The sequence below is a fragment of the Abramis brama genome, assembly GCF_963993115.1.
Source record: "Abramis brama genome assembly, chromosome: 19".
Lineage (NCBI taxonomy): Eukaryota > Metazoa > Chordata > Actinopteri > Cypriniformes > Leuciscidae > Abramis > Abramis brama.
This window is the reverse complement of record NC_139981.1, coordinates 29865540-29891515: the sequence shown is the minus strand read 5'-3', so window position 1 is coordinate 29891515 and position 25976 is coordinate 29865540. Positions and strand designations below refer to the sequence as shown.

At 36.1% G+C, this 25976-nt stretch overlaps 2 protein-coding genes and 2 long non-coding RNA genes across 9 annotated transcripts in view; 3 read left to right on the top strand and 1 right to left on the bottom strand.

Moving 5' to 3' along the window:
- The first annotated feature begins 5945 nt into the window (after nucleotides 1–5945).
- Nucleotides 5946–7469, top strand: LOC311070198. Its single transcript, XR_014603638.1, has 2 exons — nucleotides 5946–6357; nucleotides 7132–7469. It is a non-coding gene; the product is annotated as an uncharacterized lncRNA (long non-coding RNA).
- Nucleotides 7470–8286: 817 nt separating this feature from the next.
- On the top strand, nucleotides 8287–10637 carry LOC311070181. The gene is made up of 3 exons (XR_014603631.1): nucleotides 8287–8818; nucleotides 9690–9722; nucleotides 10519–10637. It is a non-coding gene; the product is annotated as an uncharacterized lncRNA (long non-coding RNA).
- A 3419-nt stretch (nucleotides 10638–14056) lies between these two features.
- On the top strand, nucleotides 14057–17279 carry tuba4l (tubulin, alpha 4 like). Its single transcript, XM_084094048.1, has 4 exons — nucleotides 14057–14197; nucleotides 14291–14510; nucleotides 14618–14766; nucleotides 16250–17279. The coding sequence occupies exons 1-4, from the start codon at nucleotides 14195–14197 to the stop codon at nucleotides 17225–17227; spliced, it is 1350 nt and encodes a 449-aa protein (XP_083950174.1). The 5' UTR covers nucleotides 14057–14194; the 3' UTR covers nucleotides 17228–17279.
- Nucleotides 17280–20065: 2786 nt separating this feature from the next.
- cul9 (cullin 9) overlaps nucleotides 20066–25976 on the bottom strand; it is a 50566-nt gene continuing 44655 nt past the window's right edge. For all 6 annotated transcript variants that reach the window (XM_084093904.1, XM_084093903.1, XM_084093901.1 and 3 more), the window contains 6 exons: nucleotides 25583–25657; nucleotides 25391–25501; nucleotides 25176–25293; nucleotides 21638–21771; nucleotides 21436–21527; nucleotides 20066–21355 (listed from right to left, as the gene is read on the bottom strand). In XM_084093904.1, the coding sequence (XP_083950030.1) occupies nucleotides 21142–21355; nucleotides 21436–21527; nucleotides 21638–21771; nucleotides 25176–25293; nucleotides 25391–25501; nucleotides 25583–25657 (744 nt within the window). In that variant the 3' untranslated portion in view covers nucleotides 20066–21141. The remainder of the gene's footprint in view (nucleotides 21356–21435; nucleotides 21528–21637; nucleotides 21772–25175; nucleotides 25294–25390; nucleotides 25502–25582; nucleotides 25658–25976) is intronic.

The following is a 25976-nucleotide window of genomic DNA, read 5'->3' as shown; positions in this document are numbered from 1 at the left end:
TTTCAGCTAAACACAATCAGAGTTATATTTAAAAAAAATATCCTGGCTCTTCCAAGCTTTATAATGGGAGTGAACGGTACCTGAAATTTTGAAGCCTAAAATAGCACATCCATCCATCATAAAAAGTAATTCATACTGCTCCAAGGGGTTAATAACTCACTTTTATGATGGATGGATGTGCTTTTTTGGTCTTCAAAATTTACCGTAAACACCTTGGATGGCTTGAGGGTGAGTAAATGATGGGGTACATTTAATTTTTGGGTGAACTACCATTTAAAGGGGTAGGCAAATGATTGTGGATGCTAAAGTGCAATAATAATGTTTTTGGACATGGTACAATGGTAATAACATGGTTATTTGTACATATGTCAAGCTAATAGCATGTTTCTGAGCATGTAACATGGTATAATAACAATAACATGGCGATCATTTTTCTCCTCCACTTATACTAACCTACTTATTATATATACATAATTGTTTACATCACAGTTTCGCTTACTGTATTTCAAGCAGCTTTGAATAGTACACAAATGGTGCATGAATATGGTAATTAGTGAGCAAGATACAATAGAAATAAACCCAGCAAGCAATAGCCGTCTTTTCAACGTCTGGGTTAAATATAGACCCGATATAGTCCGGCTATGTGTAACCCACTTTTAGCCCAAATAACATTTAATCTGGATAAATGTATTTTTTTCCAAAATAACTTGTGAGATGTATGATATTCCATCATGTAAGCAAAGTCTACTGTGATTACAAGTTGTTTGGTTTGCTTTATTTTACATGTTATATGTGTAGGCTGTGCATAGCCACGATTTAGCTCGTATTCAGACCCGGCTATGCGTAACCCACTTTTAGCCCAAATAATATTTAATCTGGATAAATGTATTTTTTTTCCAAAATAACTTGTGAGATGTATGATATTCCATCATGTAAGCAAAGTCTACTGTGATTACAAGTTGTTTGGTTTGCTTTATTTTACATGTTATATGTGTAGGCTATGCGTAGCCACGATTTAGCTCGTATTCAGACCCGGCTATTGTAGCCCACTTTTAGTCAAAACTGATTAATTGTAGTTTTTTGCCAGGCAGTGCATGAGATGGTTGATATTGCATCATGTTCGCATTGGTAATGATATCTACAAGGTTCAATGTGTCATTTCAAGACATGGTCGATCTGTAGTCACGATTTAGCTCTGAATTGGACGGGCTATATGCGGTCTGCTTTAGCCCACCTGGCGAAATCAAGGCAATCTGGTCTACGTACGGCTTGGCTATAGCCCTGATTCAGACCAGCGATATAGTATAAGAATATTAGTCTTAAAAATGTTTTCGCTCACACAGCTTAATGTTTGCTGTCACACATAAACATAACATTTATACATAATCTACGATATGGCTGTCTATCATTTCAAATTAAATCAAATGCAATGGCATTTCTCAACCGCTAGATGGCACAATCGAAACACTACTGAGACACCACTACTGGGACTACTGGCATTGCGTGACTAGATCACTTTAGCCAGATCTCGCGATACACATTTCCTCCATTTTCAATTTTATTTTACACGAGGCAGCTGTCGGAGAGCAACGGGCGAGCGACACTCTGAAAGCCTTCAAATTTCTACTTCGATCTTGTAAGTATGCGTGTTATTTTTGTTATGTTTATTGTTTAAAATAGTTAGTTGTTATAATAATGTGTAGACCGTGACATTTTAACATTACCATTGCAGAGTAAGCCTACTATTTTTCTCCAACAAGTTAACGTTACCTGCACGTGTTATTGCAACTGTGCCCTTAATCTAAAATGTATCTAAATTCAAGGTGGTAAGCATGAAACTATGAAACTTATTTTATTTTTAAAATGAGAAGTTTCATGAAACTATGAAACTTATCATTTTATTATTAAAGATACTAATATATTTTTGTTTTTATATTAGATTAGAGTAAGTAATAATAGTTTTTGATTTAATGCAAATTTTCAAAGTACTTTACATTAAACTTAACAGCAACATATGCATTCATGAAAAGAAATTATAAAAAAATATTTGTTCCTTTCCAATTAATAAAAGGTAGTGGCAAACAGTAAAGTCTTTAAACTTGATTTAAAATAATTCAAATATGCAGCAAACATTCAGTTTTCAGTGAATTTGTTTCAGATATATGGTGCATAAAAACTGAATGCTGCTTCTCCATGTTTTTGTTTTGACTTTGGGGATATAAAAGTAGCTGGCTAGTGGCTACTGTCCCAGATGACCTGAGAGGTCTGCTCTGGATGGTTCATAATGCATCAGAAGATTAGAAATTTACTTTGGCCTTAAAATGTTAATTTAATAACTAACTGTAGTATTTTGATATGAATTCTTTGACAGACAGATAGCCAGTGTAAAAACATCAGAACTGGAGTGATGTAATCCACTTTAAAGACACTATCGCAAATTATCCAGCAATCAGTCAACAAAGTACAGCAATTGAATATAAAGAACACTTGTCACTGACTATCATTAAATGTCTTGTTACCAACATTCTTCATAATATATATTTTTTGTGTGTGTTCAACAGAAGAAAGCCATACAGGTTTGGAACCAAGTGAAAGTGAGTAAATGATTACATGATTTTTTTTTTTTTTAAGTGAACTACCCCTATAAGTATCTTTTTATGTTAATTAGAGTTATATGAGTAAGTGATAAAGAATGATTTATAGGGATAGTTTGCTTTGAAATTAAATTTTGGTATGTTTTAGCTTACCTTAAGGGCATCCAAGATGTAGGTGTCTTTGTTTCCGCAGTAGTTTTAATTTTGATATTTTAGGTCAAACTGTTCTTGTCAGTCAGTCAGTCAGTCATATAATGCAGGTCTATATGTTTACTACCTGAAAGAGCACGATTGTTGTCACGATTTGTTATGATTTCTCTTACATTAAGAGCAGGCTTTTTGACGTGCCTACATTTGTAATTAAAAAATTTTGGTTAGCAGGAAAAATTGTCTAATGAACCGTTCTGTTTAAAAATCCGTACTGAAATCGAACCAAAAGCCTCGTACAGAATCGTTCAATACGTGTATCGTTACACCTCTAAAATAAATATATATATATATATATATATATATATATATATATATATATATATATATATATATATATATATATATAGTGCATCACCATTATGCAGGCAAAAAAATTCAATTATTGATATTAATTTATTAATAATATTGATATAAATTATATAGTCTCAATCTATATTCCGTTAACTCTATATTGGCCAGCTCTAGTGTGCATCCTAGCAAAAGTGAATGACTGTAATTAGTTAAAAATGATTGTCAACAATGCTTTTCTTGAGCAATAATATTTTTCTTTTTCTTATTTGACAGACGCAGTGATGACCAACTTTCCTTCGGCGACTGAATGGGAAATAAAAAATTTAATTTCTGGTCATTTTAAACAAGCACCAGGGAGAGCAGGGGGTGGTGGTTATGAATATAAAGCTAACAATTAATTCTTAAAAATTTTAGTATCTTAAGTCGTTTTACAAATTTTCCAATATTTTATGTTAATTTTTATGTTTGAATGTTGTCTAAGTTGTTAATATAATTGTTCTAAATAAATCCTTTATATTCAATTAGTTTGGATGGATTTTCCTTTATGAGAACCTGTTATATTTGAGTGAAAATCCTTATGCCTCATTTTGTTGTCTATTACATGTATATGTAGTGTAATTGATGTCTATTCTTGGGCTATGGTTAGACGTCTATTAGATTTTCACTGAAAGCCCAAATTCAGCCTTGGTTTAGCCTAGACCCATATTGCCTGTCTATTAGACGTATATATGTAGTCGTTTAATAGCCGTCTAATTAATGACTAGTTCTTGGGCTATGGTTAGACGTCTATTCTTGGGCTATGGTTAGACGTCTATTAGATTTTCACTGACAGCCCAAATTCAGCCTTGTTTTAGCCTAGACCCATATTGACTGTCTTTTAGACGTATATATGTAGTCGTTTAATAGCCGTCTAATTAATGACTAGTTCTTGGGCTATGGTTAGACGTCTATTCTTGGGCTATGGTTAGACGTCTATTCTTGGGCTATGGTTAGACGTCTATTCTTGGGCTATGGTTTGACGTCTATTCTTGGGCTATGGTTAGACGTCTATTAGATTTTCACTGACAGCCCAAAATTAGCCTGATTTTAGCCTAGACGTCTAGGCTATGTTTAGACGTCTATTAGACGTCTATTAGACGCAAAATTGCTTGCTGGGAACCCTTGTTTTTAAAATGTACAATATGCAGGAGTTGATCCTCAATATCCACTTTTGGCTGTGTTGTGCTGTGTTTTTCCTAACTTTTGATTTTTTTTACCGATTGTACTCAAACCTTTTAATGGAAAAAAACAGTGTGGCGCTTGTACCTGTAAGTACAGTCCTAATAGTATGCTTGTCCTCTCCCTGTCAATCTTCAAACAGTACATCCAGGGTTCGAAATGAGGGGGGTCTGGGGGGTCCCGGACCCTCCATAAGTCATAGGGACCCCCCATAAGAATTTATTTTGGGATTTTGGGGGGTCCCCGACAAATATTTTTTAACATTAAAAATTATTGTGAAAATTATAGGTCTTTAGTGACGTTTTATATTTATAACAGTAATTAATTTGTTTCCTAGCGCGAGGCAGCAATCAGGGCAACTAATAGCCGAGTGAGTTCCTATTATACAGCGTCACAGATTGCAACGCATTCTCATCCTTTGGCGTCGTTGTGGTGCTCCCGCAGACACGCACTGTAGCTGAACGCGGCAAAACGAAACCTCACAAAGAGTGAAATCCTGAATGAAAATCCTGTAAGTGCTTCGATTATGTTTATATCTCCATAATTGCATATAGTAGCCTAAAATATTAGGAGTTCGAGTTCCTATAGCCTATCCAAAGTTGCATTAACTAGGTGTAATGATTAGAAGAGTACGTTTGTCAACGTTTCTTGCTACGTGTATGAAGCCAAATGATCTGCCAGCTAACAGCAGACTATGGAAGCTTGTTTCCGCCACAGAGTGAAAAATAAAAAAGGTAATTTTTGACTTCTAAGTCGAAATTGCAGGTTATAATACATAAAACATAATTGCGTGATATAAATTCGCAATTGTGTGTTATTAAGTCAAAATTGCGTGATATAAAGTCGCAATTGTGTGTTACAAAGTCAGAATTATGAGATATAAACTTGAAATTGGATATACTTAAATATACTTGAAATTGGACTTTATATCCCAGCAAGCAATAGCCGTCATTTCAACGTCTCGGTTAAATATAGACCCGATATAGTCCGTCTATGTGTAACCCACTTTTAGCCCAAATAACATTTAATCTGGATAAATATTTTTTTTTCCCAAAATAACTTGTGAGATGTATGATATTCCATCATGTAAGCAAAGTCAACTGTGATTACAAGTTGTTTGGTTTGCTTTATTTTACATGTTATATGTGTAGGCTGTGCGTAGCCACGATTTAGCTCGTATTCAGACCCGGCTATTGTAGCCCACTTTTAGTCAAAACTGATTAATTGTAGTTTTTTGCCAGGCAGTGCATGAAATGGTTGATATTCCATCATGTTCGCATTGGTAATGATATCTACAAGGTTCAATGTGTCATTTCATGACATGGTCGATCTGTAGTCACTATTTAGCTCCGAATTGGACGGGCTATATGCGGTCTGCTTTAGCCCACCTGGCGAAATCAAGGCAATCTGGTCTACGTACGGCTCGGCTATAGCCCTGATTCAGACCAGCGATATAGTATAAGAATATTAGTCTTAAAAATGTTTTCGCTCACACAGCTTAATGTTTGCTGTCACACATAAACATAACATTCATACACAATCTACGATATGACTGTCTATTATTTCCAATTAAATAAAATGCAATTGCATTTCTCAACCGCTAGATGGCACAATCGAAACACTACTGAGACATGGGCTGCGTTCGAAACCGCATACTTCCCTACTATTTAGTATGGGAAAAAGAGTAGGCGAGCGAAAAAGTATGTACGAATCCAAAAGAGTAGGCGAGAATTACCTGGGCGACGTACTAATTATCGCGAGATTCGGACTTAAGTGCGTTCGAATATGCCTACTTTCCTACTATATAGTAGGCGAAAACAGTACGTGAAGGAAGCAGTACGTTCGAAACATCGATATTCATAAAAGAGTAGGCGAGAAGTTCCCGGATGGCTTACTGATTCTGGACAAATTTTTGAGTGCTCAACCGATGGATACTCTTCTATCCCAGGAGGCCACGCGAGAGGATACGTCATAAAAAAGAAGAAGAAGGATAGGTCATACTCGAACGTGACGGAAAGGATGACGGACGAGACTGTTTTCAAATGTGAGTTTTACAAATCAAATGATCGCATGTGTTGAACTACTGTACAGTAAACTGTTGAATTGTTGAAGGTGTAAAGACGCTATATATTTGTGATTTTGCTGTAAATCACATTTTATTATGGGATAGGATGAGCAGCTTACATATAGCTAACAGAGAAGCTCCAGTAAGGACACATACGTCTCCAAAGTGGATTTGCATACATTTTAAACCGTATACATCTTAAATACAATTACTAAATGTCTATTTAATATCTGGCAAGAAACTCTTCTATAAGAATTGCAGATTACTACGTCTAATAGACATGAAATAGGCATCTGAGTGATGTGTGCTATTATGTAGAACCAATCTATAAAGTAACTAAACATAAGTTATCTATTTTATTTGTCCATTAGTACTGTTGATAAATTAAGGAACATTTATGTAGGATAAAAAGTTAAAACAACCTCAACATGTAAATGTAGTGTTGAGCTCATAAATCACAGAGGTATGTGAGTCTCATGAAGCTGAATGCTGCCATCAAAGGCTTTGTGACATTACAGAAATGAATAACAACAACTATTTAAATATTAAGTTGTAGTTTATTTAAATTATTGTAATTTCAAACTGAGCTACTACAGCACTTTTCTGATTCTTGATTTCTGTGCATTTGCTGCACAGCTGTTGTGGTGGAGCAGGACCTGCAAGGAAAGATGATGGCGGCATTTGTGGAAAAAAAGCATTTTTGTCTTCTAAAAATAATGACTGCTTTTGTGTTATGTTTGTGCATTTTTGCAGCATCTGAAATGTCAGCAGACTGGTGTGAGTACTGAGGATGAGGAGCCCAGAGCTGAATCCTGGAGATGGTGCCATGGATGAGACCCTCCATCACTCCACCTGCCCTCATGAGACCCTCCATCACTCCACCTGCCCTTATTGCCTCAGATTGTGAAGCACAACACATCACGCAACAACCTCCGGCACGAGGGAACGGCTCACCTCTGGCGGTCAGCTGAGTCATCAGAATAAAGCCGCAGAATGGGAACCGCTGTGTTGAGATGGCAGAAGGATGTGGGGTTCAGCGCCTGTAGTCTACATACATGATTGTAGTTTGAATAAAGCTTTGTTTCATGTGTTGACTTGTATATGCATTTGTTTATTGTGTGATGGTGACTTTGATTCATTCTTTAACTAATTTATTAATATTTCTCATTGTTGTCAGTAAATAAAATACAATTAATTCATGCTTTATTTATTGTTTGAATGAAAATGTAGGTATGTTCGCTATATACACATCTAGAGTGTATTCATGCATAGCTATTTCAAATGACATACATTACATTTTGTTTGTTTTATTGAATTATATCATTTTCAGTAAAAAGTAATATAATTAATTGGTCAGCATTTATCGTTGTTATTATTGTATGTTTTGGGGTGGGATAGCAATGCAATTCGTTCTGGGGTAATATTAATTTTTAATAATGATACTTAAATTTTTCGAGTATAAAATCAACAGTTTTCTCCAATCTTCGCACAGCTGCCCTTTGTGCAGACATTACAAACGCTGAGGAAAACCGTTCTAGGTAGGGCTGTCGAGTTACTGATGTTATGAGGTATATGTGTATATATATCTATCTATCTATAGGCCTATATATATGTATATATATATATATATCATTCATGGGTTTGCAAACATGAGATTTTATACACAGGAAAAAACCTATAAGGTTGAATATCTAAATATATATTTTCTTAAATAATTAATTATATAATACATTTAAAAAATGCATTTTCTGTTATTTATAGGCCTGAGGGATGAAACGAGAGTTAAATTTAACAAGAAAAAGAGGAAAACATAAAGCAGTAAGCCACTTTTGCTTATGGATGAAAATATTTGGATATAAAATAAAGAAATTAACAACATTTAAGAGATGACAATTTTGGGATTTCGTAATAAAAATAAATATCGTTAAGGATAAAACGGTGGGTCACATTAGTAGGGTATAAGAACTTAAATCAACCCTAAATGTACTCACAAAATAAATGGGCAGCAGTTTCTTCAAAAAGTCCACAAAAGGAGCAAGTTTAATCAATATCATGATATTTACAGACAGATTAATTAAACGTGTCGTTCAAATCTTTTAAGTTGTTGCGCTTGTGATAACGCGTCGTAGGTCACATGATAACGTCAACATGGCAGATGTCCGGTTCTCATTCATACTCAACGAGATCTGGCTATAAAGTACCTACTCTTTTAGCGCTCGTTAAGTAAGTACTTATTGAAATTAAGTACCTACTCATTGAGTATGCGGTTTCGAACGCAGCCATGACTACTGGGACTACTGGCATTGCGCGACTAGATCACTTTAGCCAGATCTCGCGATACACATTTCCGCTATTTTCAATTTTATTTTACACGAGGCAACTGTTGGAGAGCAACGGGCGAGCAACACTCTGAAAACCTTCAAATTTCTACTTCGATCTTGTAAGTATACGTGTTATTTTTGTTATGTTCATTGTTTAAAGTTAGTTGTTATAATGTGTAGAAACCGTGACATTTTAACATTACCATTGCAGAGTACTATTTTTCTCCAACAAGTTAACGTTACCTGCACGTGTTATTGCAACTGTGTGCTCTTAATCTAAAATGTATCTAAATTCAAGGTGGTAAGCATGAAACTATGAAACTTATCATTAATATTTTTTATTATTATTAAAGATACCAATATATTTTTGTTTTTAGATTAGAGTAAGAAATAATAGTTTTTGATTTAATGCAAATTTTCAAACTATACTTTACATAAAACTTAACAGCAACATAGTGCAACATGAAAAGAAATTATAAAAACATATTTTTCCTTTCTGATTAATAATAGTGGCAAACAGTAAAGTCTTAAAATAATTAAAATATGCAGCATACATTAAGTTTTCAGTGAATTTGTTTTAGATATATGGTGCATAAAAACTGAATGCTGCTTCTCCATGTTTTGTTTTGTCTTTGGGGATATAAAAGTAGCTGGCTACTGTCCCAGATGACCTGAGAGGTCTGCTCTGGATGGTTCATAATGCATCAGATTATAAATTTACTTTGGCCTTAAAATGTTAATTAATTTAATAACCAGCTATAGTATTTTGATATGAATTATTTGACAGACAGATAGCCAGTGTAAAAACCTCAGAACTGGAGTGATGTAATCCACTTTATTTGATTTAAAGACACTGTTTATTGCAAATTATCCAGCAATCAGTCAACAAAGTACAGCAATTGAATATACAGAACACTTGTCAATGACTACCATTAAATGTCTTGTTACCAACATTCTTCAAAATATATATTTTTTGTGTGTGTTCAACAGAAGAAAGCCATACAGATTTGGAACCAAGTGAAAGTGAGTAAATGCTTATATGATTTTTTTTTAAGTGAACTACCCCTATTAAGTATAATATATTTTTATGTTCATTAGAGTTATATGAGTAAGTGATAAAGAATGATTTATATGGATAGTTCACTTTGAAATTTTGGTATGTTTTAGCTTACCTCAAGGGCATCCAAGATGTAGGTGTCTTTGTTTCTGCAGTAGTTTCAATTTTGATATTTTTAGGTCAAACTGTTCTTGTCTGTCAGTCAGTCAGTCATATAATGCAGGTCTATATGTTTACTACCTGAAAGAGCACGATTGTTGTCACGATTTGTTATGATTTCTCTTACATTTGAGCGCGCTTTTTGATGTGCCTACATTTGTAATTAAAAAATTTTGGTCAGCAGGAAAAATTGTCTAACGAACAGTTCTGTTTAAAAATCCGTACTGAAATCGAACCGAAAGCCTCGTACAGAATGGTTCAATACGTGTATCGTTACACCCCTAAAATATATGTATGTATGTATATATATATATATATATATATATATATATATATATATATATATATATATATATATAATTAGTGCATCACCATTATGCAGGTAAAAATTTTCAATTATTGATATTAATTTATTAATAATATTGATATAAATTATTGTCTATATTGATATAAATTATATAGTCTCAATCTATATTCTGTTAACTCTATATTGGCCACCTCTAGTGTGCATCCTAGCAAAAGTGAATGACTGTAATTAGTTAAAAATGATTGTCAACAATGCTTTTCTTGAGCAATAATATTTTTCTTTTTCTCATTTGGCAGACGCAGTGATGACCAACTTTCCTTCGGCGACTGAATGGGAAATAAAAAATGCAATTTCTGGTCATTTTAAACAAGCGCCAGGGAGAGCAGGGGGTGGTGGTTATGGATATAAAGCTAACAATTATTTGTTCATTTTTATGTTTGAATGTTGTCTAAGTTGTTAATATAATTGTTCTAAATAAATCCTTTATATTCAATTAATTTGGATGGATTTTCATTTATGAGAACCTGTTATATTTGAGTGAAAAGAATCCTTATGCCTCATTTTGTTGTCTATTACATGTATATGTAGTGTAATTGATGACAGGTCTATTCTTGGGCTATGGTTAGACGTCTATTAGATTTTCACTGACAGCCCAAAATCAGCCTTGTTTTAGCCTAGACCCATATTAGACGTATATATGTAGTCGTTTAATAGCTGTCTAATTGATGACTAGTCTATTCTTGGGCTATGATTAGACGTCTATTAGACGTATAAATATAGTCATTCAACAGCTGTCTAATTGTCTATTCTTGGGCTATGGTTAGACGTCTATTAGACGTATATATGTAGTCATCCAATAGCTGTCTATTCTTGGGCTATGTTTAGACGTCTATTAGATTTTCACTGACAGCCCAAAATTAGCCTCGTTTTAGCCTAGACGTCTGGGCTGTGTTTTGACGGCTATTAGACGTCTATTAGACGCAAAATTGCTTGCTGGGATCTCACAATTCTGAGAAAAGATGTCAGAATTCCTAGATATAAACTCGCAAAGTGTTATAAAGTCAGAATTACGTGATATAAAGTCGCAATTGCGAGAAAAAAAAAGTCAGAATTCTGACTTTATAAGACGCAATTGCGACTTTATTTCACGCAATTCTGACTTTATATCTCGCAATTCTGACTTTATAACATGCAATTCTGACTTTATAACACGCAATTCTGACTTTATATCTCGCAATTTTGAGAAATAAGTCAGAATTGCGAGATGTAAACTCGCAATTGTGAGATAAAAAGTCGGAAACAAGCTTCAATAGCAGACCGAGCAGCTAGACTAGTTATTCAAAGCTAGCTTAACAACCTACTTGTCCAGTCGTGATAACGAAAGATAACCAGGACTTAATTCAAGTCTGTGAGTTGATTAAAGTGAATGTGATTTGAGCATGAATGAGAATATAGCCTACATACTGTAAGAGCTTGGTAAGCTATCTAGGAAGCTAATATTATTTTTCTTAATTTAGAATCCTGCATCATGGAGAGAAAAAGAGGAAAAAGAACTTGTAACTTTGTTGCTCCACAGTTCTGGAGCCACTTCTCCAGACACCACTACAATACTGGGCCTAGCCCAAACCATGAAAAACACCCCAAGACCATTATCCCACCTTCAACATTGGTCCATATAATTTTGCCTACAGTATATAGTGTAGCAAGGTAGTCTTCAGAATTTGTAATAATTTAATAATTAAATTTTAGGGGACCCCCCAAGAGTCCTAAGTCATTTCGAACCCTGAGTACATCCATTCTTATACATAGAATTCCACAAATCCTATGTACGTTTTGCACAAGGATACAGTGGGCTCAAGGGCTTGTTTCTTCCTGGGGATGGAGGTGTGGAAGGACACTGGAATTTGTGAAAATGTCAACTGTTTAAAGCCTTTCTTTAAAGTGAATTTCGTTTTGTATAAATTGTATCTTAATTTTAATCATTTTTTCATCAAACAATTGCCTGGATTTAGGCCTAATTAATAAGAAGCAAATATAACGAACAGACAATATAATCATGGAGGCGCCCGCGCGGTCACTTGCATTGCACGTGAACTGGAGCACATCTCGTCCTAACTTAACGAAACTCAGTGTATGCCTCACACAGACATGAGAAATACATAAAATACACAAAGCTTGAAATGTCTTTAAACGAAATAATTCAAACCGAGTCAACACTGTAAGAAAACACTAGTTTATTAATAAAAAATCAATGCACGCGTCACCGGATTTACAAATGCATCTTGCTTGTTGCACGCACACATATTATGTCGAAATAACGAGATATTATGTTGAAATAACATTATTATTAATAATACATCTTTTAGAATATTTGATTGAATGCTAAATGTTGCGCTTGTTCAATTTAATAAAATTAAAACTTTAATTGTGATCATTAAAATAATTGAATATTAAATATTTAGTGGCCAAGTTTTGCTAATTTATATATATATATATATATATATATATATATATATATATATATATATATATACATATATATATATATATATATATAAAGTAGCGATAGTTCATTCTAAGTTTACTCAAGTGAAAGAATGTGACTAATAAACGTAGGCCTATAGCACTATGCATTATATTTTGAAAAAGAAGTAGATTATCTTAATATCAAAACCTTAAATTTTCTCTGGACTCGATGATAAATACATGTCTGACCGTTGGAACGAACCAAAAAAAAACTAGAAAATCGCATTCATAACGATTTATGGTGATTTTATTTCCGTTAGACCTTTGCCTACATTGACGCTGATGCATTAAAGAGGAGGGGCTCCCCTGTTCCAAGATGGCGGCTCTATTGACGCATTCGTTCCAATGAACTGCCGTATACAAGGCGACATCTAGTGTATATATCTATGCGTTCTATGGACCAAAGAGGCACTGCTAACCTCTGCCTCAATGGCCATGGCCTTGAATTTCCTGCATGAAACAATGGTTTTAGGAGCAAACAATGGCAAAATTAGTATATTATATGTGTATTCCTGAGAATTTTTGTTACAAAAATTAATATTTGGAATAAAATAAATCATAATGTGGTGAATTAATAAAGTTCTTGGAATTAATAAATTTAATGTCAACATTTCCTTTGGTGAGGCACTGCCTACCCTGCCTACCCTGACCGCACGTCCCTGACTGTCTGCCATGTACAGAACCCGGTTTTGTTCATTAACTGTTCTGAACTTTTATGTTTTATTTATTATACTTAAAATAAATTTGTATATTCGTTTATTTAGTTTTTTTCTTTATCCACAAATGTATGACTTTTGGAAGCGCAATTTGATTACCATATAATAGAGTTGAATTAACATAACCTTCTGTCATTTTTACTCTTCAAAGTGTACACTTGCAGGTGTTGATTTATATATATATATATATATATATATATATATATATATATATAATTATTTAAATAATAATTCATAATTATAATAAATAATTATTATTAAATAATAAGGATAAACAATATCTAAAAAGTATATAATTATCTAATATCTGACTAATTGAAAATTAACCTCAAAACATAAAATGCTAAATGGGGGATATCTATAGGCCTATCTAGCATTAAAAAAATATATACGTAAAGTATACGTTAAATGTTGCAAGCATGTAGACAGCGACATTACCATAGCAGAAATGCAACATCCCACAGACTTTGCCACGTAAATGTGTTTGCTGGGAATGATCTTGTTAGCATTATCTCAGGTGGGGTTCATTAAGAGCCACGCCCTAATTTGAGACGAATATAAATGAAGATCAGGTGGGTGGTTTGGTGTAGCTGTGAAGGTGAGGAGGTTTCTTTTAGAAAGGGAATGGTTAATAACTTCTGGTAGCTTAGTTTGTATTAAGAGTATGTTTTATATTTCCAGGGTTTAAAGGCTCAGAATTAATTCCTACTTGCTGTGATACTTGAGCATAATGGTGAGATTATTGCTTGTTACCTTTACTTTATTGTTACTGCTTAACCTCTTCAACTGTCTGAATGTTGTGCGTTTGCTTTTTTGGGCAAACCAGAGGGAGTGCATTTCCATACACATTGGTCAAGCAGGTATCCAGATGGGTAACTCTTGCTGGGAGTTGTATTGCTTGGAGCATGGCTTCCAGCCAGATGGGACCATTGTTGTAGATGGCAGCATACTGGCAGACTCCTCTTTTGGCACTTTCTTCAGTGAAACGGGTGCTGGGAAGCACGTTCCTCGTGCAGTGTTCATTGACCTGGAGCCGACAGTTGTTGGTGAGACTGAACTCCATTCAGGCTTTTTAATCTTATTCCTTTTCAAAACTCTTGTTGCTGTATATCCAGTGTAGCTTATATCCTTCTCTCTTTTGTTTGAAATTCAGATGAGATCCGCAACGGACACTATCGACAGCTGTACCACCCTGAGCAGCTCATCAGTGGCAAGGAGGATGCCGCCAATAATTATGCTCGTGGTCACTATACCATTGGCAAGGAGATCGTAGACTCTGTGCTCGACCGGATGCGCAAAATGGTGAGTTTTCACTCTTCAATTTTGAGGTTCTTTAAAGGTTGTTCATGGAACTGCAGATACTAATGTCTGTGTATTGCCATTGCACAAAAGTTTCTTTAAAGGGTAACACTCACCAAAATGCAACCTAGGTTCTTTTTGTTAATCTACCCGAGGCAAACTTTCGTTTAAAGCATAATTAGAATGGAAACGCCACTTAAGTTTGACTATCTTCGTTTTAGGTTAAAATGCCTTGTGGATGGGGCACTTCTATGATAGCATCAAAAATCACTTTTTTAAAACGCTAAGGAGGTTCGATACAACATGAAACTTTGCTCAAAGTATCACCAGGGGCTCTACACATGAACTTGAGCATTGAGAACATTGTGTGTGTGTACACAGTTTACTAAAAAGAAAGATTTTGAACAACTTGCTGTAGCTGTGTCCACCAGCTTTTTGACAGTCAAAAATAAATGATTTCCGAATGCGAACTGACTCTGAATTTTAGTATTGTTTCTTATACGAGGATCCCTTTTCAAATAGGTCAACATTGATTTTCACTAACGACAAAACAAATGATCTGTGAATTTATCACTAGGCAGTCATGGCCTAGTGGTTAGGGAGTTGGACTGGTAACCCAAAGGTTGCTGGTTCGATTCCAGAACCGGTGGGAAATGACTGAGGTGCCCTTGAGCAAGGCACCTAACCCCTAATCGCTCCCCGGGCGCCACACAAAGGGTAACACTCTGGGTGCTCTGGGTGTGTGTATCCACGTTTGCAGTGTGTGTTAACTACTCACTACTCTGCTCCTAATGTGTGTGCATTAACTTGGATGGGTTAAATGCAGAGGTCAAATTCCAAGTATGGGTTACCATACTTGGCCGCCACGTGTCACTTTCATTTATATTGAAGTAAGCTTTAGGAGCCTTCCATCTTTACTATCCTCCCTGTTACGGAGATCGACTATTTTTGACTGACAAAATGCTGGCGGACGGCAACACAGTTTGTTGGAAACTCCAGAACACAGGAGTTGTTCTTTTTAGTGAACTCTTTGTACACCATGTTCTCAATGCTCGAGTTCATGTGTAGAGCCCTTGGTGATACTTCGAGCAAAGTTTCATGTGTCGAACCTTCTTAGTGTTTTAAAAATAGCAATTTTTGATGCTATCATAAAAGTGCCCCATTCACAAGGCATTTAACCTAAAACGAAAATATGGTCCAACTTAAAAGTGGCGTTTCCATTCTAATTATGCTTTTAAATGAAAGTTTGCCTTGAGTAGATTTGCCAAAATGCAACCTAGGGTCTTTTTGTTAGTTACCCTTTAATGTTTTTCACTCTTAGGAAAATGCATGTTTTAAGAACCGTTCACTGAAAAGTTCTTTGGCATTTATTTTGAACACCCCTCTTTTGAAACGGTTAAGTGTATGTGGTGACCCTTTAAAGACCTCTGCAAGATTACTGGCTGTATTTGAATACCCACCTCTCTTCCCTCTGATTCCTCTCTAGGCGGACCAGTGCACCGGTCTGCAAGGGTTCCTGATCTTCCACAGTTTTGGTGGTGGAACCGGCTCTGGTTTCACTTCTCTGCTGATGGAGCGACTATCTGTCGATTACGGTAAAAAGTCAAAGTTGGAGTTTTCTGTATATCCTGCCCCGCAAGTCAGCACGGCTGTGGTTGAGCCCTACAACTCGATTCTTACGACCCACACCACTCTCGAGCACTCAGACTGTTCTTTCATGGTGGATAACGAAGCCATCTTCGACATCTGCAAGCGAAACCTCGATATCGAGCGTCCCTCATACACTAACCTGAACCGGCTCATCGCCCAGATTGTGTCCTCCATTACTGCGTCACTGCGCTTTGACGGCGCCCTAAATGTTGACCTCACAGAGTTCCAGACCAACCTGGTCCCGTACCCTCGCATTCACTTTCCACTGGTCACCTATGCCCCTATCATTTCAGCTGAAAAGGCCTACCATGAGCAACTCTCTGTACCGGAGATCACCAATGCCTGCTTCGAGCCAGCAAACCAGATGGTGAAGTGTGACCCTCGCCGTGGAAAATACATGGCCTGCTGTTTGCTGTACCGTGGTGACGTGGTTCCGAAAGATGTCAACGCCGCCATAGCCAACATCAAGACTCGGCGCTCCATCCAGTTTGTAGACTGGTGTCCTACGGGGTTTAAGGTGGGAATCAACTACCAGCCGCCCACCGTTGTGCCTGGAGGGGATCTGTCCAAAGTGCAGAGAGCCGTGTGCATGCTAAGCAACACCACCGCCATCGCAGAGGCATGGGGACGCCTGGACCACAAGTTTGACCTGATGTACGCAAAGAGGGCTTTTGTTCACTGGTACGTGGGTGAAGGGATGGAGGAAGGCGAGTTCTCGGAGGCTCGGGAAGACATGGCTGCCCTGGAGAAAGACTATGAGGAGGTTGGTGCCGATTCCACTGAGGACTGTGGAGAGGAGGATGAAGAATATTGAAGATGATAAATGTATTTGTAATGGAGTAAATAAATTTGAGAGCATTAGAAAACTTGTTGCTTCTATGACTAGTTTTGCCTTCATGACCTTGCTTACATGTGGTTGTGTCCTTGGGCATTTAGGGAACATAATTGAGCCACAGTTGAGCTGAAGTCTCATTTCATAGTGGTGTTCATGCATGCCAAATTATTGGGTTTGATTAAATGTAACCGTCAGTTACTTCCTTATGGTTTCTAACCACTTAAAAAAAAAAAAGCCTTTGTGAACCCATTCCAAAAAATATGCTCAAATTTAAAGTTTATCTACCTTAAATTTCCAATGCTGGAAGAGGGGGAAAAAGGGTATGTAACTTGGATCAGTGAAGCTTGCTGGATACTATAGTATGGGGGCAAAAACACTAAATGGCTCAAAGTGCTGCAGTATCATTGTCGGGGCCATCTTGAAACATTTAGTCCATTATTCCACAAATAGCAAGAGGCCAAATGCAGAAACCAAGTGTTTGAGTCTCTTCATCTCACAGAATAAATCTGCTTCATATTAAGTGTTTGCAGGGGTGTAAGGGTACCTGAAAACCGTAAGTAACAGTACAGATGCCTTCCAGTGAAAATGACTCCATTACAAGTCACCATTTCATTACCTCTTTAGTAAGTCTAAGCCTGACTTCAGACAGGGCTTGGATTCATCTGATCATTGTTCTGATGTAACCTGCATACACTGTTATTGCTTCTGTCATAACATTCATGTTATTCACAAACTTGACTTGTGGACTCGGTCCTTATTTGGGAAACCACCTCAATCTAAAGGACATCTTTTTAGCTTGGCCATCCCAGATGCCTCCCTGTACATTTATAAGACATTTTGAACATTTTTCATTTGAGAAATATTATATTGTGTCACTGTCTTAATGTAGGCATTTTGTAAGAAGTGTTATAAGGAAATGCAAATGAAATATGCACCATATGCACAAATCGACTACTAGTGGAAGTGAAAAAGACTATGTAGAAAGAAAAGTTAATGTCTTCATAAAATATTCTCATTTATTCAGTAAATAGGCCTATAACAGTATGATTTGAAAACTGAAATTAATTGTTAGAGCAGTAATGCAACCGAGCAGTATACAGAAGAAACATTTTTTGAAACATTAAAAAATGCTGTGTGCTTGCCCTTTGACTTTAAGTTCAAACGTCTTTTACTTTAGTATTTTTCAAGTCAGCTCCCGATGAAATGTCATTCATTGTGACTCTGAATGACATAAGTTTATTTAGCAGCCCCCAGAGAATGTGTTTTCGTTTCGGCGCCACCATAACTCCCATATCTCTAGTCTTCAGACACATTCAGAAGGTGGGTCCCACTTTGAAACGATGACATTAATTGGTTTCATTACAGGTGAGTGACAGTTCTTCTATATCTGTATCAATATCTTCTATATCCAATGCCTGTCTTCATTGGTAGACTAGCCGCTTCATAGCACGAGGCCATAGGAAATAGCCTTTTCTGCCTAGGTAGCACTACATGGACAAACAACACATTTTTTTTTTTTTTTTTTAATGCTTTTGTGATAAATCTGTAATTATTGTATGTAGTGATTTGCCTTTAAGTGTAATGATATTTTTTCATCATAGAAAAATGATTTTTTTTTTCCTTCTAGAAATGGACATTATTTTGGAAAATCACAACCCCACTTAAGTAAAAATCAGTAAGTAATAATCAGTATTGGTAAAATTGTAACAAAAGTATTGGTATCACATCATCACCCATCCCCATACTTCAGAGCGGTATGTCATATCCCATAATTCATTACGTTCAGGAACTTTTTTTGCCCCATTTTTGCAAAATATCTGGGAAAACTTTCCTGTGTAGGTTAAATTAATTGTTGGAAATTTTAGGGGTGCAGCGATGAGTGTGTGTATTTTGAAAAATGTTTGCCACTGATTTTCACTAAATTAGAATCACCACAATTAAACTGCATTTGATACATAAGAACTGAACAGACATTTTAAAGTTTAATTGAAGGAGTGTCCACTTGAATACGGGCCGAATACAGGAAATATGTCATGCAAGTAGAAAAGTGCTCAAGTGCAAAAACCACAAGTGTGGGTACTGGGACAGGCCATTGTTTTTTTTTTTATTCAGGTAAATTGGGGCACATTTTGTCATTGAGTTGTCTAATAAAATAAGACAACTAATTAATTAACCCAAATTAAGTGCATCATTTGAAAACTGAAGTGGATTTTGGAATTTTCAATGCGAACAACACACTACTCGCACTATTTATATTACAAAACAGCATAGAATAGTGCACGAGTACACAAACTAGGACACACATACATTTCACAGTGATTAGTCACATGACATTTACAAGTTGGGTAATTGGCTCAAAACAACTTTGCAGCAGAACCGAGTACATATGGCAAAGATGTTGGACTTCTTTGTAAATCTTGCACTTCTGAGGGCCCTGCAGTAGCAGAACAACGGGCATCGAGAAGAATGGAAACTGAAGGACAGCTTTCTCCAGGTATTACAGACCTCTTGCTCCATCTTAGTTTCACTGCTAGTACAGATCCTGCGTTAATGCCCCCGGATCAAAATGCAGGGGATTTGAGATGTTTCAAAGATTTGTTTCAAAACTGAGCTAGTTCTAGGGGACTTTCACCAAGCATGCTTTCTGGCATTAAAGACAATTTAATGGAGTGCAACAAAACTAAGGTAGATCAGTTCTTTCCAAGATCCCATCCTCTCAACTTAAAGATGTTTGGGAGCTTTTCTGTACACACTGTGTTGCATGCAAAAAACAATAAAAAAAAAAAAAAAACAATAACAAAAAACAAACCCTCTACATTCAATTTGAAGAAAAGCATTTATTTTGTGAGCTGAAGTTGAGTAACTTTAACAGAGAAAACATTTCAGAAGATGGACAGTATATGAATATATAGGTCTATCTCAATTCAAAATTGGACTTCGGAAGATATTTTATATCTCCATCTCTATACAAGTGAACATAAACATGTCCAAAGAATTAAAACTTTTTTTTTGTTTTTTTGATGAAAAACTGAAAGCGATTAAGGTACGTTTTGCTTAGCAAATAATGCGACGAGCTACAATACTTTTAAATATTTATTGCCATTACTGCATCTTAATGAGACAGGCTGAAGGAACTTCGAGTTTGTAGGGCTCCGGTGCTCGACACAATCAGCAGGTAGCTAAAGCACCATCCTTGTTCATGGACTCTCGTCTGAGAAACTAGTCATTTTTCATGCAGCCCTTAAACACGGATGCTGATGTTTTTCTCTTCTCAAAATCTTTGAAAATATTTCCAAATTCAAATGCTTACAATCATTCAAATGGTGATCAACCAACTTAATGTCAAATATGAAGGCATTCAAAAAGAAATTTAAAATAGAATAAAGGCAAGAACTTTTGGTATTCAAACTAAATACACAATGCCGACACCTTTGACCAGATTTAAAAAAAAAAAAAAAAAACTGCTTTCTTAATAATCCCTTCTTTTTAATTTTTTTTTTTTTTACCGAAATATTTTAATTTGTTAACAAAACTAGGAACAGTTTCAAAAAATTATCACCTCTACAATATAACATCAATAGTTAAGATCCTTCAATGAACTTAGTGGAGTACCCTCATCAGCCATGAACGACGTTACAATTTCAGAAGATAAAGAAACTGTAGCATAAACCTAAATAAACGTCAAACACCACTTTTGGTGTAACAACCAATTTATGCTAGGGCTCAAAGTAGGTGCTAAGTGCGAAGCAAAGACCATGCTACAGAGGAACATACTCAAAATTCTGGATTCCCATAACAAATAGTCGCTGTTTTCTTTCTTACATGGGTGTGGTATCTGTAGTGTCTACTTTTATATTAGTAGGCATTATGTAAGCATTGTGTATCACTCTCATTTAGTCAAAAGGGCTGAAGTCCCTCTCTAAGTTTTCAGATTCATCGTCATCAGAAAAGAAGTCGTCGTCATCTATGTCTTCCTCGTCGTAATCCTCGTGCCATTCTGGAACGTATTCATCGTCATACTCGTCATCCTCCTCGGCCTCGTCGCCGGGGTCTTCGTTGTTGTTGTTGTCGGAGTCGGCGGACTCAGAGCCTCCTTCTGATTTGGACCTGAAATAATAAAAAGTGTAAAAAAAAAAAAAAATCTGCATGTGTCAGTGGCGCTTCTCTGTAAATGTGTGGTGGCTCACTCTTTGTTGGCGTCTGTGTTGTTAGCCAGATTAGAGGCCTGTGCCGTCTCCTGGTCTGACCCGGTCTTGGACTGATATCCCACACGGAAGTCCTGCCAATCGGAGATGGTCAAATGTGTTGCTTTGAAGGCTTTTAATAAACAAGTTCATGTTTAAGCCTATAAAAAGTGCACAAGTGAGAATTCTGCAGGAGTAGATTTACCTGAGTGGAGTGCTGGAGGATGGCCACTAGACGCTCCTGAATGCGGCGGATCAGCTCTAGGCCGGTGTTAAGGTGTTCAGGTTTCAGGAGTCGGACGCAGGATGCAAGATCGGTGCATTGCAGCAGGGTCTCCTCTGAAAACAAAACCACAAACACTTTCATCAATGCATCAGAATCGTGAAACGTAACTGAATTAGAGCAGGGTTCGCAAGTTGATGAAAAACTTATAATTCTATTAAAAGTAAAATTAAAATAAATATATGATGTGCCATATTCAGTGTCCGAAAGCTTCTGCATGGCTTTGAGTTTAATGTGCGCGCTGGGTTTACTTAATTTACACATGCGTATCATTTCCAACATATTCTGTGGACAGAAGTTTACAGCATTTCATAAATGTTTCGGCAAAATAAAATGATTTGAACGTGTGAAAGTGAAACATGAATAAACATGAATATTAGTATTGTAACTTGTAATGTAAATAAAATTAATCAAATATAAATTTATTTTACAATACAATACAATACAATACAATACAATACAATACAATACAATTACTACAAACAGTAATCTATTTCGGTCTAACTATAATAATAGTTATTAAATCTGATTTGGTGAATTAATGTGGAGAGACACAATCACGACTAAAAAGAGGTTTGAGTCCATTTTAAAGTCAAGCTACAAAATCAAAAAAGATTGAATGGTTACGCAGTTACTTTGTACTTACTCAAATAAGTACTGAGCAATATTAATTAACTACTTGTACGTACTACAGAGTTATGGTTAGGTTTCTTGTAATTATGCATAATTTACTGTTATTAATATAGCAAGAACATGCAGTAACGACATGTAACTACCTCACCTTAAACTAAAGTGTCACCGATATTTTAACTATTTACTTGCATATCATGTCACCATTAACTGACAGAGAACCGTGAACATGCCAATGTGTCATCAAATTATTGAAATGTTAACGTAAAATCTCATGAGGTTTTTGAAGAATATGAATGGGAAAAACACTTCCATAACCAAGGTCAATTGAAAACAAGTGTGTGGTCTGTGTTGCATTCTAGGCAACGATTAATCGCATCCAAAATTAAAGTTTGTGTTTACATAATAAATGTGTGTGTACTGTGTATAATTATTTTGCATATATAACTACACACATATGAATGTATATATTTAAGAAAAATGTCAATATATCCAATATACCAATATTTAGAACAGTTCAAACTGAGTAATAATTTAGTCGGATGGATTTTAGATTTTTTAACAGAGAACACAAAGAGTGAAAATAAATAACACAATTTCTGCACAAGTTACTTCCTCCACTGGTTCACCACAAGGATGTGTACTTTCTCCACTACTGTTTATTCTTTACACAAATATGTGCTAAAGTCACTTGGAAAATCGTGTTGTTTTGAAGTACGCAGACGATACTGTAATTGTCAGTTTGCTTCAGAATAATGAGAATAGTCATGGACCTATTATTAATGACTTTGTTGAGTGGTGTGAGGAGTCTCACCTTCATTTAAATATACTGAAGACCAAGGATATGGTTATTGATTTCAGAAAGAATGTCTATATGCATGAAGTCACGTGCATTAAGGGTGAAACAGTGGAGTGTGTGCAGTCTTACAAATATCTTGTGACAATCATTGATTCAAAGTTGAGTTTTGAAGCCAACTGTGAAACGGTGTGTAAAAAGGGGCATCAACGTCTGTTCTTTTTAAGGAAACTGTGTAAATTTCAAATTGAGAAAACACTGTTGAGTATTTTTTATCGTGCTTTTATTGAATCCGTACTTTCTTTTTCTCTGGTATCTTGGTACGGGAACTTAACTTTAAAGAGCTGGAACTCTATCAACCAGATTGTGAATGGTCCAGTATAGGGATGCAAATTATCAATTAATTCATTAATCATTAATTGATTGACCTTATCGATCGATTAACAATTAACTGATAAGCGGCTATTTTCCTGAGAATGTAAATTTCTCACGGTATCAATAACATAAAAAGCAAAATATTGCTTATAGGCACTGAATAAAAATGCATGTTATATTGCTCAATTGATGTTTTATTGTAACAGTTGGGATACGTTTAACTAAATAAATGATCTACAGAAAATTAAAATACATAAAAAAGAATTGTGCACTGGCTCACCTGTTGCATGTGAAACATTAAGCAACATAAAATAAATTTTAAATAAAAATCTACATGGGTAGGCTTAGCCTACATATAATAATCTATCTGGTAAACTACTTGAATGAAAAACTTGAAACATTATTAGCAGCAGCAGCACTTATAATCCCCCTTGGTCTGAGAAAGGTAACAGTAAGATTACTAGACCTGGAAACTTCAAATTTAGAACTGAACACAACTTAAATCATCCCTGAGGAAGGTGACAGTAAAATTAGAGGGCGTCCCTCGTTTACACTGTCAGTGAAATGTGACCAAATTCAGATTTTTTGCTCACATGTGACACAGATCCGATGTGTTCTATGACAGTGTAAACAGGAAAAAAACGCATGCATTCAGATATATCGAGATCCGTTTCAGGCCTCATTCATATGTGGAAATAAATCGGATATGTGCCAATGCGACTGTCATGTAAACTGGCAGGTCGGATTTTCTGAGGCATTAGGCGACGTCTCCGCGGTTTAATGACGAGAGAAACCCACGCGCATCTGCAAAGGGACGGATGACCCGACGAAACGTGTCGTCGTAGGAGAGGAATGTGGACAAACGTTGACACAACATATTGTTGTACACAACAAAATTTCTGACCCACTGCTCCTCGTTAAAGCCAATATTTAAAGCCAGTATGCTCCCACCAGTCCTGAGATCTCTCTCACACACAATAACTGAAGCATATGCGCAATGGTGGCACTTTTCGTCCTCCTTCGCCTCAAATTTGAAATGCTCCCACACTCCACTCCGCTTTGACCGCCTCATGTTTGGTTTCTTTTTGCCGCCTCAGGTTTGTGTCGGGTCTCTCGCCGCCCGCGAGAATCTCGTCACGTTCGCAATGTTCAATTAGCCAACAATTAATTTAATCGAGTAAATTCTTGTCGACAATTAATCGATAATCGATTAACCGTTTCCATCCCTAGTTCAGTAGGTTGATTGGCGAACCACTACTGAACCCAGCCTCGCTGTATACCAGGCAGGTACAGCGCATGGGTATCTCAATTCTGAGTGACCAGCTGCATCCGCTGTATTATGAGTTCCAGTGTCTGCCGTCCAATCGACGGTTTAGAGTACTGCGGTGTACAACCAAACGATTCAAAAACAGCTTTGTTCCAGTAGTGATTAATTTTATGAATAGTACTAAGATGGAGTAAATTGTTTTAGTGTGATTTTAGTGTCTTGTTCTGTTTGTATGGTGTTTATCGTTTATATGTTTGAGAAACTGCCTAAACTTGTTCTCTGGAACTTAATTTACCTACGGGTACAAATAAAGGAACTCTAACTCTGACTCTGACATACCCATCATTATTCAAAACCAATACAGACTGTCTGATTGGCAGAGTAACACTCACCCAGCAGGATCTGCAGGGCGTTAGTATGAAGGTCCAGAGCTTCTGTCTGCTGCTCCATCACATCCATCTTCTCAGTGTCCTGGTTGTAATAGCTGTACACACACGAGTACGCCAGCACCTACCAGACAAATTACACAAATACAACCATAAGGATAAAGAAAACAACTGAAAAGATTGAAAAAAAACAAAAACATGAAAGCCATTAAGATTCCCACCTTTCGAGCTTGAGCAAGAATCTTACAGGCGTCTATCACGAACGTCAAAGACTTCATCTGTAAAGCTTCATTTATAGAAAACACCTTGTTCTCCAGGTTGATTGCAAAGTCCTGCAGAAAGCAATAGACAGATACTTACAAACTAAACTTGTATAGAATTTCAGAAGTTCGTAATGAATGTCTCAAACTAACCTTGGCTTGGTTATGAAATGTGCATCTCTCGTTGTAGTCTTGGAACTTCTTCTCTTGCCTTGCAGCTTTACTCACCTGTGATTGCACATTAAGAGATATAGAGAACGTTTAGGCAAGAAGTCTGAATATTTACAATATGCAAATATCTAAAATCAGTGTCTCTGATGTTAAATGACTGATAGGGTTGGTAAGTTTAATTAGTGTCTTACAGAAATCTAAATGTTTATAGAAGTCTTGTGTGGCCTTTTGCATGGGTTCATTTTAAATAAATATAGGTGGATAAATGTTTTTTTTTTTACTATGCATTTATGTTGCAAATCATTCTTGTGTTCATTTAGTGAATACAATTGTGGGAAACTACTTGATTATTTTAACTGTAATTTACTCCTTGCTT